Genomic DNA, 16,065 nt, shown 5'->3' with positions numbered 1-16,065 from the left:
GAGGTCTCTCTTGCCCTACTGTCTCTCAGGTGCCTGGCATCTACACGGCTCCCAGGCTACTACAGACCTGCAGAGTGTGTCTGGCAGGAAATAAAGTTGATTCAGGAATATGGGGAGAACTCTGGTCTTTATGGACCAGGCTTGTCCTAGGTCCAGCCACTGTAATAAGGAGATATAATAATAATTCAAGAGGTACTGTACTTTAGTTTTCCTCAAGGTTCTCAGGAACAAAGTCTTCAAACATTCTACTAATTGTCTCCATTGCCTCCTCCATATTAGATGCTCCATGGACAGCATTTTTCAAAATATTTTCTCCAAATTGGGCTCGAATAGACTCTGGGGACAATAGTCTTGCTTCCTCTGGGTCTGTGGGACCCATCAATCGTCTCCAGTCTGAAACAGCATTCCACTTGGTCAGAATCATGACCAGAGATGTACCCCTGCAAATAAGAATGCTTTCAGAAGACTTGGACTATTGGTAACTGTAGAGGCTGAATACACAGCTAAAGACAGAATGCCACAGCTTCATCCAGAGAGCTCATCTTTATTCTTTGTCCTCATCAGTGTGATTTTTCTACTTTTTAAAAAAAATTTTAATTTCTCCCTTACCCAATAGGTTTATTGGGATTTGTTTTTCTGGTTTTTTTGGCCATGCTACATGGCTTGCTAGGTCTTTGTTACCTGACCAGGGATTGAACCCATGCCCTCTGCAGTGGAAGTACAGAGTCCTAATCATTGGACCACCAGGGAATTCCCTTTCAACAGGTTTTTTGTTCTAGAAGAATGTTGTTTTTTCATTCTAGGGATACATGCTAGACGCTATTCCAGTTACTTTCAATGTATCAATTATTTAGCCTTCACAAGAGTACCAATGAGGTAGGTCCTATTAACATCCCCATTTTATGAATAAGGAAACTAAGGCAAAGATTAAATATGTTGGCAAAGCAGACGTTTAAAAGCAGATAGCCTCTATATCTATGTGAAGACCTAAAGAAACAAAGAAAAACAGAGAAGGAAAAAAAGGAATTAGAATAAACATGAACTCCAAATATTACCAGGGTGTTTTCTCATGAATTAGATTAAATAGCATGTTTTAATGAATTTTTCGTAGTTTTCAAAGTTTCTATAACAAACAGTTACTATGTTAAAAATGCAAAGAACTTTTATATATCTGAAACTTACTCAGCTAAAACACCCAAGACATCCTTATAAAACGGTTTTCTTTTTATTTTAAAATAAATTTTCTCTGCTTCCTCTTCAGTTAGGAGTATTTCTCTCATCTGTGTTATATCAAATCCAGTCTCTTTAATAACTTTCATGATATCCTCTAGGGAAAACAGATATTTGATAGTCTTGCAGATTGCCTCCATTTCTGTTCTGTTTTTAAGTAGATTGAAATAACTAAGGAAGGTCATAGTATCACTTGCATACAGTGGTTTTAAAAAACCAAAACTGTGCTAAACTAAACTGAAAAGGCACCAGAGGGACACTCAGAAGAACTTCAGTATGTTAACATAGATGTTCAGTTTCTGGGATCCGTCTTTCCAGAAACAACCTGAAATGTCTAGTGGTCTATAAATGAGGAAACCTGTTTTTATGCCAAAAGTGAAGACATGTTTTCCTCTCCACACTGGAAATGCCAAGGAACTTCTTGGATATAGAACTTCTAGATATAGATTGGAAGAGACAGCCAACCTGAACTCTTCTCACTGAACTGGCAGGGCACCATTAAGGTGACTAAATAAAGGAAATCTGGTCAAAATCTCTCACAGCCTAAACTTGGAGCACTACCGCCTGATAATGAAGGTGCTCATTGCTTTATTCTTTCAACTTTTCTTTACTTTGCAAAATTTCACAGGAGTTGAAGAAAAACATATACATTGGTTCTATCTTTATATATTTACCTCTTTGTTCTTGTGTTATATGAGGTTTAATCAGTGCCACAGTGTGTTGAGGAGGAAAGAAATATTGTATTTCCCTTTCAGCAGCTTCTAGTGAATCACTTCCATACAACTGGTTGATAGGCAAACCTTCTATTGCAAATTGTGCACATAAGCTTTGAAAAAGAAGTCAAGTCAAAAATTGATATAACATAAAATAACATAACACAATGTAAAACTTCATATTTGCATTCTACAAAAGGAAGTAATTGCAGAATGGCTTGGGGCATGCTATTACCTTTAAGCAGGTAGCAGTCATTAGGAAGAAAGGAGTTGAACATTTCAGTAATCATGATAATGGATACTGACAAATGTCAAAGATGCAGTGAACACCCTTCAGTTCAGTTCAGTCGCTCAGTCGTGTCCGACTCTCTGCGACCCCATGAATCGCAGCACGCCAGGCCTCCTGTCCATCACCAGCTCCCGGAGTTCACTCAGACTCACGTCCATCGAGTCGGTGATGCCATCTGGCCATCTCATCCTCGGTCGTCCCCTTCTCCTCCCACCCCCAATCCCTCCCAGCATCAAAGTCTTTTCCAATGAGTCAGCTCTTCGCATGAGGTGGCCAAAGTACTGGAGTTTCAGCTTTAGCATCGTTCCTTCCAAAGAAATCCCAGGGCTGATCTCCTTCAGGATGGACTGGTTGGACCTCCTTGCAGTCCAAGGGACTCTCAAGAGTCTTCTCCAATGCCACAATTCAAAAGCATCAATTCTTCGGCGCTCAGCCTTCTTCACAGTCCAACTCTCATATCCATATGTGACCACAGGAAAAACCATAGCCTTGACTAGATGGACCTTAGTCGGCAAAGTAATGTCTCTGCTTTTAAATATGCTATCTAGGTTGGTCATAACTTTTCTTCCAAGGAGTAAGCATCTTTTAATTTCATGGCTGCAATCACCATCTGCATTTTGGAGCCCCCGAAAATAAAGTCTGACATTGTTTCTACTGTTTCTCCATCTATTTCCCATGGAGTGATGGGACCAGATGCCATGATCTTCGTTTTCTGCATGTTGAGCTTTAAGCCAACTTTTTCACTCTCCTCTTTCACTTTCATCAAGAGGCTTTTTAGTTCCTCTTCACTTTCTGCCATAAGGGTGGTGTCATCTGCATATCTGAGGTTATTGATATTTCTCCCAGCAATCTTGATTCCAGCTTGTGTTTCTTCCAGTCCAGCGTTTCTCATGATGTACTCTGCATAGAAGTTAAATGAACACACTGGTGCAGTGGAAAAGAACAGAATATAGAGTTCTGGTGGTATCACTTGCTAGCCACATGATACTGATCAACTATTTTCCTTGTCTACACTTCAGTTGTCTCAAATACGAATATGATAATCAACCCAGTTTCAGAAGGAGTCTTTGAAGATGTAATCTGATGATGTGTTTGAAATATATGGTGCATATTAAGCTGTCAATAAATTCCTTCTCCTTTAATCACTAAATAATATCAAGCACTAGAGATGGCATTTGACCTGTTCCAAAGATACCAAATTATAAACACTGAATCCAGGACACATGGCAGCAGAACCCTCCAGGTAAGGAAAGCAGCAGTAAAAGAGGAGCATACCAAATGGCTTCGTGGAACAAGGCAGGAGTGACATTGATGGTAATGGACAAGCCCTGCTGGGGTAGTTTATTCCAGTTCTGTTTTTGTATGATAGATGAATACATATCTCCAGAGTCAACCATTATTCCTCAGTGTTTTCCAGTTGCACATTTTTCTTTCTGTCCCTCTGCCTATTTTGCCTATCTATTTTGCCAATGAAATGATATTCATTGCTTATTAATTTTCTGCCCTTTAAACATAGCCCTGAGCAAGCAACCCACAAAATCCAGCCACAGCAAATAATCTCCCTTCCTGTTAACAGACTGACATCACTGGAAACTTGGCTTTCTGTCCTAAGTTTTAAGACCCCTTTCTTATCTCCGAGTTTCCCTTGTGGCTCAGCTGGTAAAATGTCTCTAATTTTTTCAGTGACCATTTCAGATTTCCTTATCTAACGTGACCTTCCCAATCAGCCCTTGGCTGCTCTCACATCTGTGATTTGAAGATATTTGTAGACTAAGAGCCTGTGATTGTCAAGGAGATTTGTACAATGAATGATACATCACCAGAACTGACTCTATTCAATGCAGAGAACTACAAGCAGGCCTTCTATTAGGCTGTTAGACATGGTATTTGGAAAAAGTGTCTGTGTGTGTTTGTGTGTGTGTGTGTGTGTGCATGTAAGGATAGGAGAGAAGGATTGCTGTGTTTCTCTTGTATGCAAGTGACCATATTTCAGATTAAGCAATGGAGAGTAAAGAGTCTGATGCCCAAGTGCAGGAGTTATTTCGAAGGAAACTTAGAAAAGGAGGCAATCAAAAATAATGGCTAAGAGTCATTGTGAACTTGTGGCAACATTAGGGATCATAAGGGCTTACGATTTAAATTCTCACTATAATAGTGGGGAGAAGAGGGGCAGTTACTGAGTGGCTTCACCTGGAGAAAATGTCTCTGTGCTGCTATGTAGCCTCCACACTTGGAGCCAGAATTTCTAGAAGAGTGTGCCTACATGTATAGGCCAGGTATTGATAAGGATTCTTCTCTCTGATGCCATGTATTGCGTTCTCTGCTACATTTCATTAAGAGGTTCTATGGCACCCTGCTCATACCACATAAAGAGTGTCCAAGCCATATTATCCTTTACAGTAATTTCCTGGCACAGGAACAAAGACATAAGAGAGGAGGGTCAAAAGAGTGCAAAATGCCTCCTTCAGGACAAGTCCCACTCAAGATCTCACACCCCAAAGAAAGCACTTCAACCTTATATACAGGATGTTTCATAAGTCCTGTTATTTGTTGTGGTAGCATGGATGCAAACGTTTCCTGTGTTTGATAACGCATCTTTATTCTTGCTTACTTGAAGGAGGGCTTTTCTTCCCCTGAATTCAATCCTGCTCTGAAATTAGCACAAAGAATTTAGGTGAATTGCAAGCCAGTTTGTTTCCATCAGCTACATGCCAAGAACAAAGATGAATGAGATGTTATCTCCTTCCCTAAGCTGAGACCAAGCCCAGCAGCTAAGATCAAAATATATTTTTTAAAGTGCCTAGGTAACAGGTATTAGACAGCATGTTAAAAAGCAGAGACATTATTTTGCCAACAAAGGTCCATGTAGTCAAGGCTATGGTTTTTCCAGTAGTCATGTATGGATGTGAGAGTTGGACTATAAAGAAAGCTGAGCACAGAAGAATTGATACGTTTGAACTGTGGTGTTGGAGAAGACTCTTGAGAGTCCCTTGAACTGCAATGAGATCCAACCAGTCCATCCTAAAGGAGATCAGTCCTGGATGTTCATTGGAAGGACTGATGTTGAAGCTGAAACTCCAATACTTGGCCACCTGATGCGACGAACTGACTTACTGGAAAAGACCCTGATACTGGGAAAGATTGAGGGCAGGAGGAGAAGGGGACGACAGAGGATAAGATGGTTAGATGGCATCACCGACTAAATGGACATGTGTTTGGGTGAACTCCGGGAGTTGATGATGGACAGGGAGGCCTGGCATGCTGCGGTTCCTGGGGTCGCAGAGTCAGACAAGACTGAGCGACTGAACTCGGTAACAGGTAACATGCCAGGTTTTGAGCTGATTACAAAATTCTAAGACTCATCAGTAAATTACTTTGTAAATGTTCCCACCAAGTTGTAGACTTCATATTAAGTTAGTCATCATTGTCTTAAAACTCCTATATCAATTAAACAACCTACAGGACTATCATGTCCTTCTCAAAAGAATTTCTCCTAAACAGTGCATGGGGCAGGTATTTCTGCCAAGATACAGACTTCTGGCTGGGTAGCTACTACTTATTTTTAGCCCCAAATGAAGCAGCTTACAACATTCTCTTGCAAAGCCTTGGCCATATTCAGGTTGGCACTGGGCTGGGCTTTCAGTCATAAATAGCCCACTCCTTACCCAGCAAAAGGAGCATTCCTGAGAACCTGCTTTGGACAAGAGCTGTAGTTCCTGTACCCTATATCCAAAAGGAAATCAAAATGGCTCCCACGAAAAAATCTGGGGACCCATGACATGAATCGTACCTCTCTGGAATATATTCTTTGGCTTCTTCAACACTGCTTGGTCCAATTAACTGTTTCCAGTATCCTAAACCATTTTCTCTTACTAAAACAAGGGCTAGAGATGGACCACTGTTAGAAAAGAAAAAACAAAGTTAATGAAACTATGGCTTGTAGCTAATTATAGATAAATAATGCAAGTGTATTTGTTAGATGAAAATAGTAAAATAGCCCTTTTTACTAAGAGTATGAAATTAATTTTTGTTGATGTACTCTCAAGAGTATATTCATCAAAGAAAGGAAGCAGAGAAAGGAAGGGAAAAGAAGGGCCTTGGTTCTGATCGAGTGGTCTAGGGATAATACAGGTACTGTCCCCATGTCCCTGCTGATTTATATTATACACACTTGTTGGCTTTCTGGTCTGGCTGCTGTTTCATTTATTCTGATAGAAACCTGACAGGTTTCTAGCATCCCATTCATCTCCTCGGACTAGTGATCTTTAGGATTACCAAAACCCTTGAGAGTCAGTCATAGCTGTCTACTTGGACTTGGTGATGCTGCACAAACTGGCTATGCAATTCAACTCAGCTAGACTCCAGAGGCTTCACTGGGAACTTGCATTGCTCTAACAACATTCCAGGGGGATCGCAGAAGACACGCGGTTGAGCAAGGAATCAAAATGGAAGTAACATTGGCAAAGAATAGACTCAGCACATCTTTACAGAATTGAGAGGTTTGGCAACTTGAACAGAAAGCAGGATTAAAAGAAGGCTACATGATTCAAACATAAATCAACCTGTGCTTTCTCAACCTGAATTCTATTTTACCTGGTCATGTTTTCTATAACATTTCCAAAGTAATCTTTATTTTCATATTCTTTGCACAGTGTTTTTGCTTCTTCTTCTGATAATACTATCTGTCTTTGCAGCAGTATTTTAAAGCCTTCATCTTGAATTTTATTCAAAACATCCTCTAAATAAAAAGTCACATAAGTTTTAAAGTGCGAGGTTATTGATTATACACACAATACAGACTATATTATCATAAGGACATAGAATGTATTTCATTCTCATATGAAATTTAAGTTTACAAAAATAGATTATTCTATTTTTAATTTAACGTGAACAGTATTCTTAACATGTCAAATTTATGATGCCATTTCTAGTTCTTCAGTGAACCAAAATCTATAGATCTGAGAATGGGGGATTTATTTTTTAAAATGTGTACAGGCAGATAAGTTTTATTTCATACATACAGGTGATATACTGACATTCTCAGATATGGTAGGGCTCTAGGGTTGGGCTTCCCTGATAGCTCAGTTGGTAAAGAATCTGCCTGCAGAGCAGGAGACCCCAGCTCGATTCCTAAGTTGGGAAGATCCGCTAGAGAAGGGATAGGCTACCCACTCCAGTATTCTTGGGCTTCCCTTGTGGCTCAGCTGGTAAAGAATCTGCCTGTAATGCAGGAGACTTGGGTTTGATCCCTGGGTTGGGAAAATCCCCTCGAGAAGAGAAAGGCCTGGAGAATTCCAAGGACTGTAAAGTCCATGGGGTCACAAAGAGTCAGACATGACTGAGCGACTTTCACTTTCAGAAAACAAAATAACTAGGTACATATCTTGTTTTTAATGTGCTTAAATATAAGCTCTAGATAACTGAAAGATGAAATATAGTTGAGTAAAAAGTGGGAAATTAATGGACCTAAGGACTATGAAAAGCATGAAAACTGGTTTATATAAGAACAATTCTAAATACATCCACTGTACACCTGTTTATAAAAAATATATAAATTTCAAAATATGCCATCAAAAGACATAACATTGGATTACATTCAAAATCTTTTTGTACTATGTGGCAGATAGAAATATTTTAGAGTATAGAGATTTTTGCCTAAAATCTAAAGCAAACATCATAATTGAAATCACTGGAGGCATTAAAAGCAGTCAGGGGTAGAAGAAAGGCAAAATGTTATCATACCGGCCTTTAATTATTTAATAGTTATTCTGGAAGTACTAAGCCATACATAAAAATAACAAAATTGAACAAAATGGATAACAGTGTTTGCACTTAAGCTGCTTGGAAAATTTAGGAGTATTTTTAAAAGTTAATAGTATTAAATACATAATTCAGTAAGGGAGTCAGTAAGTAAAAATTTACAGAAGCCACTATCTTTCTTACATAGAAAATAAGTTTGAGGGGGGTCAATGGGGTTAAAAACTAGGAATAATGCTGAAAAGAAATAGCTGGCACTAAAACAACAACTGTGAACAGCTTACCTTTTGTTGAGTGAATACTTTAGAGCAAAGAACATTACATATATTCCCATATTTAGTTGAATAATAAGATAACAAGAACTATAATGAAGAAAACTATTATATCTGAATAAAAGATGTAATAGATGAGTTGAATAGAGGTACATTATATTTCTTGAAAATACATGAGAATATGGTAAAGATGTCTGTTTTCTTCAAGTTAAATAATCCACATAGACATTGCTGTAGAATTTCTTGAAGTGACCCATAATAATTAAATATCAATAAAGGTCAACATTTATTTAAAGAGTGATGAATTACCATTTACTACCAAATGGCAAACATAGTAAACTTGAAATAATCAAAAACTGAGGTGAGAGTCGAGCAAGAGGGCGAAGGATAGTGATCAGAGACTAACCAACTTCAAATTTTGTTTTTCCCCCTTTTTAATTAACACCTTTATGCCATCCTTAAATGTCAGTATGGTTTGCATATCACAATAGCAATATGTTATGACACTAACAGCTGTCACCAAAATTCTTTGTAGGAGAAAACTGTATTTGTTTGGGAAAAATTATTTCAACAAATTATTGAGTAGAAGGTGAGATCTTTGCAACTTGGTTGGAGGTAGATTTGCTTTGCTCAGAAAAACTGAAAAAATTGTATTTGTTTCCCAGGAACAAGAGTCAGGATTTCAGGGGCAATCCAAACCAGGTGACCAGTGTGGAAGCAGAAACTGCTAAATACTACTAAGAGTTCTGAACAGAATACAGACCATTTGAAAGTTAGATTTGGCAATTTGGAGGTCGCTGGTGAACTTGACTAGGGTATTTCTGACAGAAGCTCAATTGGAGGGGGTTCAGGAGTGGGTGAGGGTCAAAAAGGAGATTCACAGCACAGACAACTCCTTGAGAAGGGTCCATTGCAGAGAAGTAGAGAAAAGGGGTGTCAGCTGAGGGGGCGGAGGATCCAAGGTAGTTTTTCAGATTTTGTTTTTATTTCATTGAATTTTGTTTATTATTATGTTGGACCATGTTTTTGTGCTAACAGGGAAAACTCAGTAGCAAGGGAGAAAGTGATGTTGCCAGAAAATAAGGGACATTTTTGAGTGTGAAACACTCAGGAAAGCAAGTTGAAATGGCATACATAGACCAAGAAAAGGGCTGGCCTTTGGTGGATCATGTCTACACCAGGGTTGCCTCTTCTCCTCTCAGCCAATAACACTGCTTCTTATTTACAGAGAAACCAAGTAACGGAAGACAAACTCCTCAACTTCCTGCCACAAACCTATAAACTGGATCTGTGTCTATCCAGCCTCTTTCTCTCTTGTTACAGAGAATAAAAATCTCTTCTCAGCCCAATCCTATACATCTGCTACAGAAATTATTTCCTCCTGACTCTCAGTGACCTTGGCCTGTCCTAATCTTTTCTGTCTTTCTCATAACTTCAACTGCTTGGTTCCTTCCCATGAGCATTAATCTACAGTCAGATTTTTCCAATCTCAAAATAACATTTACAAATCTGTCAAATATTACTTCTTTAATTCTGAATTGTTCTGACTTCTTTGTATATAATCTCTCACCCCAGTTTTGAGACTGACTTTTGTGGTAAGCACTACACTCAAACTATTCAAGATTCTCCTTTTCCTGGCTAATTCAAACTTGACTTTTTAGTCTCTGCATAAACAGTGCTTCTTCCATGAAGTATTATGCAACTGTCCCTGGTTAATTAAGCCATACTTATCTTTCCACTCAGTAGTGGGCTGCATATCCTATTTGATATCCAGTGAGGCATCTCTTATCATAGTGCTTTCCACACTCAGCTGTTATTATCAATTAGATGTATTTTGCTTCAGCAGTACATGTACAGGCTTCAACAGTACATGAACTGTGAACTTCTAGATGTTCAAGGTGGATTTAGAAAAGGCAGAGGAACCAGAGATCAAGTTGCCAACATCCACTGGATCATAGAAAAAGCAAGAGAATTCCAGAAAAACCTCTACTTCTGCTTTATTAATTATGCCAAAGCCTTTGACTGTGTAGATCACAGGAAACTGGAAAATTCTTCAAGAGATGAGGATAACAGACCACCTGACCTGCCTCCTGAGAAACCTGTTTGCAGGTCAAGAAGCAACAATTAGAACCAGACATGGAACAATGAACTGGTTCCAAATTGGGAAAAGAGTGTGTCAAGGCTGTATATTGTCACCTTGCTTATTCAACTTATATGCAGAGTACATCATGCAAAATGCCGGGCTGTATGAAACACAGTCTGGAATCAAGATTCCCAGGAGAAACATCAATAACCTCAGATATGCAGATGATACCATGCTTATGGCAGAAAGTGAAGAGGAACTAAAGAGCCTCTTGATGAAAGTGAAAGAGGAGAGTGGAAAAAGTTGGCTTAAGACTCAACATTCAGAAAACTAAGATTATAGCATCTGGTCCCATCTCTTCATGGCAAATAGATGGGGACACAATGGAAACAGTGAGAGAGTTTATTTTCTTGGGCTCCAAAATCACTGAAGATGGTGACTGCAGCCATGAAATTAAAAGATGCTTGCTCCTTGGAAAAAAAGCTATGACCAACCTAGACAGCATATTAAAAAGCAAAGACATTACTTTGCCAGAAAAGTCTAAAAAAGCTATGGTTTTTCCAGTAGTCATGTATGAATGTGAGTGCTGAAGAATTGATGCTTTTGAACTGTAGTGTTGGAGAAGACTTCTAAGGGTCCCTTGGACTAAAAAGCCTCTTGATGAAAGTGAAAGTGGAGAGTGAAAAGGTTGGCTTAAAGCTCAATGTTCAGAAAACGAAGATCATGGCATCTGGTCCCATCACTTCATGGGAAATAGACGGGGAAACAGTGGAAACAGTGTCAGACTTTATTTTTTGGGGCTCCAAAATCACTGCAGATGGTGACTGCAGCCATGAAATTAAAAGACACTTACCCCTTGGAAGAAAAGTTATGACCAACCTAGATAGCATATTGAAAAGCAGAGACATTACTTTGCCAACAAAGGTCCATCTAGTCAAGGCTATGGTTTTTCCTGTGGTCATGTATGGATATGAGAGTTGGACTGTGAAGAAAGCTGAGCGCTGAAGAATTGATGCTTTTGAACTGTGGTGTTGGAGAAGACTCTTGAGAGTCCCTTGGACTGCAAGGAGATCCAATCAGTCCATTCTGAAGGAGATCAGCCCTGGGATTTCTTTGGAAGGAATGATGCTAAAGCTGAAACTCCAGTACTTTGGCCACCTCATGTGAAGAGTTGACTCATTGGAAAAGACTCTGATGCTGGGAGGTATTGGGGGCAGGAGGAGAAGGGGATGACAGAGGTTGAGATGGCTGGATGGTATCACGGACTCGATGGACGTGAGTCTGAGTGAACTCCGGGAGTTGGTGATGGACAGGGAGGCCCGGCGTGCTGCGATTCATGGGGTCGCAAAGAGTCAGACACGACTGAGCGACTGAACTGACTGACTGACTAGACTGCAAGGAGGTGAAACCAGTCAACCCTAAAGGAAATCAATCCTGAATATTCACTGGAAAGACCGATGCTGAAGCTGGAACTCCAATATTTTGACCACCTGATGCGAAGAACTGACTCACTGGAGAAGACCCTGATGCTGGGAAAGATTGAAGGCAGAAGGAGAAGAGGACAACAGAGGATGAGATGGCTGGATGGCATCACCGACTCAATGGACATGAGTTTGAGCAAGCTCCAGGAGTTGGTGATGGACAGGGAAGCCTTGCATGCTGCAGTCAAAATCGCAAAGTGTCAGACATGACTGAGTGACTGAACTGAACTGAGATGTATTTTGCAGCAGGTTGTTGTGCTGGTAGGATAAAGATTATATTGTGTAGAAAATTAAACTGAAAACCCTAGTGACTCAATACATCAGAGATATCCTTATCACCAATGTTACATGCTCATAATAAAACTGCCTATAGCAGCTTTACTCATAATAGCCAAAAACTGGACGCAATGAAGATATCCTCTAATAAGTAGCTAGACATATGCTGGTATATTCATACAATATAATGTTTTTCAGCTATAAAGAAGTAAGCTATTTATGCCACAAAAAGACACAAAGGAAACTTAAGTGTATATAGTTATATAAGAGAAATTTATCACTATATGATTTCAACTCTATGACATTCTGGAACATGCAAAACTACATAGACAATAAAAAGGTCTGATTACAACAGGGGTTGGGAGGGGGAGATGGATAAATAGGAGAAGAACGGGGCTTTTTAGGGCAGTGGTTTACCAGGTATGATACTGTAAAAGGGACACACGACACTGAATTTATCAAAACCCACAGAATGTGCAGCACAAAGAGCAAAGCTTAACATCAGCTATGAAGTTTAGTTAATAACAGTGTGTTGACATTGGCTCACTAGTTATAAGAATGTATCACAATAAAATATTATTCGAAGAAACTATTATGGGGGTAGGCATATGGGAACACTGTACTATCTTTCTTAATTTTTCTGTAAATCAACAACTATTCTAAAGTATAAAGTCTATTCATCTAAAAGACATATACATTTTGTTCAAGGTTTAAAAAGGCAAATGAAACTTTCCAAAGATGAGAACTCTAGGCCCAGGGAGCTTCACTGGTAAATTCCAGTAAAGATTTTAAAAAGACGCAATATCAATTCTACACCATCTCTTCCAGAAAACAGTGACTACCTTTTATCTCATTTTATGAAATCTGCATTTACCCATTACCCTAATACCAAGACCAGATAAAGACATTACAAGAAAGTCCCCAACAAAATATCGAAAATTCAAACCCAGCAATATGTTAAAAAGGACAGTAAAAGACAACAAACAACAACCAAGTATAGTTTATCTGGAGAATGCAAAAGGCTGGTTAAATATTTAAAAATCAAAATAATTGCCATATTATTAAACTCAAGGGAAAAATATCAGTAGATACAGGAAATTATTTTTGAGAAACTATAACATCCATTCATGATTTTTTTTTAAAAAAATACCTCCCCAAACTAGGAGTAGGTGAGAATTTCCTTAATCTAAATAAAGGGCATGTAAACCCAACATGACAATGGAGAAGACTTAATGCTTCCACTGTGAGATCAGGAGCAGGGCAACTTGTGTGCTCTCGTCTCTCTTATTATTCAGCATCATGCAGGAAGTTCCAGCCAGTACAATAAGGCGAGCAAAAGAACTAAAACGTGCACGTATTAAAAAGAAAGAGGCAAAACGGTCTCAGTTTTTAGATACTGTTGTCTACATCAGTGGTTCTCAGTCCTTCAAAGTACATTTAACAATGTTTGGAGATGTGTTTTGATTTCCACAACTAGGAGTTGAGGGGATGCTGCTGACATGAAGTGAGTGGAGGCCAAAGATGTCGCTGAACGTTTTCCAATGCTCGTGACGCAGCACCCTCAACAGTTACCTAGCCCCGAGGGTACTTAGGTCTGACATTCAGAAATCCTGTGCTGTGCTGTGCTAAGTCACTTCAGTCATGTCCTACTCTTCGTGACCTTATGAACTGGAGCCTGCCAGGCTCCTCTGTCCATGGGATTCTGCAGGCAAGAAGACTGGAGTGGGTTGCCTTGCCCTACTCCATGGGATCTTCCCGACCCTCCTCTCTTATGTGTCCTGCATTGGCAGGCAGGTTCTTAACCACTCATGCCACCTTAAAAGCCCTCAGAAACCCTAGGAACAGAAATTCTCAAGGAAATGATGTCCTAGAACTAAGTAGTTTAGCAAGTCAGAGAATATGAGGTCAACATACAAGTATCAATTTATTTCCATACACTGGATATAAAAAAGAATAGTGTTACTTTATAGTTTCTGTTCTTGCTCTGCCAATATTCACTCTATTCTGTGAGGTTAAAAATAGCTAGCACCTTTTAAGAGTTAGGCACTTTATGTTTTCTCATTTTAACCTTCTGAATTTAAACATGAAGAAAGATTTGGTAAAGTATATTTTTTTCAAATCACACTATTAATAAGAGGTTTACCTAAGTGTTGAACTTAGGCATTTCAGACATGAATACTTCTAATCTTTATTATAATAACTATAATAATAATTATATATAATAATAATTCTTGTATGCTAAATCTACCCTAACAAATTCCTAGGTTAGAAAGCACTTTCTGAACTTTTTAACTATAAAATTGTTTTATTCTGTTTATTGAGAAATTAGTAAATTAGTGTCAATTAAATTTCTTACTTCAAGTGCTTTTTCTTGAATGTTCAATTTTAAACTAATATATTTTAATATTATTATTCAAATCAATGGAGAAGGCACTGGCGACCCACTCCAGTACTCTTGCCTGGAAACTCCCATGGACGGAGGAGCCTGGTAGGCTGCAGTCCATGGGGTCGCTAAGAGTCAGACACGACTGAGCAACTTCACTTTCACTTTTCACTTTCATGCATTGGAGAAGGAAATGGCAACCCACTCCAGTGTTCTTGCCTGGAGAATCCCAGGGACGGGGGAGCCTGGTGGGCTACTGTCTATGGGGTCGCACAGAGTCGGACACGACTGACGTGACTTAGCAGCAGCAGTAGCAGCATGCACAATGTAGTTAAACAATTTATACTTTATTTCTTACCTGTTCTTTCATTAAAGAGGGCTGGTCGAAGTAATGCCAGTATCTTTTCAAATTTTATGCCTCTAATTTTTTTAAAATCAGGGATTAAGACATCAATAAACTTAGTATTAGTTATATTCTCTTCAACATCACAAAACTGAGATATTTGTTGTATTTCCAGATATTGTTGTAAACTGTTGAAATCCAAACCATAATTATAAACTGAAGCTTAAAATTATGCCAGAAAATTAAAACTGATAATATATCCTCACAAATAATTTAATTTTAATAAAACAAATGAATATTGAACTTCACATAAAAATAAGTTACATCTCTATTACATCAAAGAATATGTACTTAATTCCATTTTTATTGAACCAACACAAAAATCAATTACATGAAATCACATATGTTTGATTTCATGACAAGATATTAAAGACACCAAAATAAAGTATGTTTAAAAATTTTTTTTCTTTCTTCTATGTAAAGCAATCCAGATAGTTTCTAATTTTCCTTATAGTCTTGTCTTTGAATCTAGGCTAATTTAGGAGCACATTTCATGTTTTCAAATAGGTAAGATGTTTTCTATTTGAAATTTATTATTTATTTATTTCCAACTTTATTGGATTATAATCAGGAAATGTATGTAGTAAGATTTTAATTTTTAAAAATTTGTTTAGGTTTTCTTTGTAAACAAAGCAAATTTACTTGTGGGATTTAAGGTTATACATATTCATATTTCATATATTTTAGATCATTTATTATACACAATTATGGAATACATATTTGCCATTCCTATATATCCTTGCTTTTTTCTCTGCTTTGTATTGAGATCTATGAGCATAATATTACTTTTACCAGTTCTCCTTATGATCTTTCTAATACTTATATTTTTATTATGTCATCTGTGTGGTTTCAGGAATAAATTTTTTGACCACTGTGTCTTCTTCACAAATGTTTTCTTTTACATCATGTCCTTCTTTATCAAGTTTAACACTTTTAATATTCAATTCTAATTCTTTATTTTTTCTGGCTATTTTGTTGCCATCTCTTAATTTTTTTATTTTTCTTTGTCTCTTCTAAGCAGAATATAGATTTAGATTACTGTGATACTGAATGGTTTGCCTTGGAAATGAACAGAGATCATCCTGTCGTTTTTGAGATTGCACCCAACTACTGCATTTCAGGTTCTTTTGTTGACTATGAGGGCTACTCCATTTCTTCTAAGGGATTCTTGCCCACAG

The 16,065-nt window shown here is 38.2% G+C and overlaps 1 protein-coding gene across 1 annotated transcript in view; it reads right to left on the bottom strand.

Annotated features, from left to right (window-relative positions):
- Positions 1 to 201: 201 nt before the first annotated feature.
- The window catches only part of NME8 (NME/NM23 family member 8), a 38,369-nt gene continuing 22,505 nt past the window's right edge, over positions 202 to 16,065 (bottom strand). The window contains exons 10-15 of the mRNA XM_040260863.1: positions 14,843 to 15,015; positions 6,826 to 6,970; positions 6,023 to 6,130; positions 1,905 to 2,056; positions 1,183 to 1,327; positions 202 to 440 (exon numbers count right to left, since the gene is read on the bottom strand). Coding sequence (XP_040116797.1) covers positions 203 to 440; positions 1,183 to 1,327; positions 1,905 to 2,056; positions 6,023 to 6,130; positions 6,826 to 6,970; positions 14,843 to 15,015 — 961 coding nt within the window. The 3' untranslated portion in view covers position 202. The remainder of the gene's footprint in view (positions 441 to 1,182; positions 1,328 to 1,904; positions 2,057 to 6,022; positions 6,131 to 6,825; positions 6,971 to 14,842; positions 15,016 to 16,065) is intronic.

This window comes from Oryx dammah, unplaced genomic scaffold (assembly GCF_014754425.2).
Source record: "Oryx dammah isolate SB20612 unplaced genomic scaffold, SCBI_Odam_1.1 HiC_scaffold_18, whole genome shotgun sequence".
Classification (NCBI taxonomy): Eukaryota; Metazoa; Chordata; class Mammalia; order Artiodactyla; family Bovidae; genus Oryx; species Oryx dammah.
Note: the sequence above shows the minus strand (reverse complement) of the source record. Positions and strands in the feature narration are given on the sequence as shown.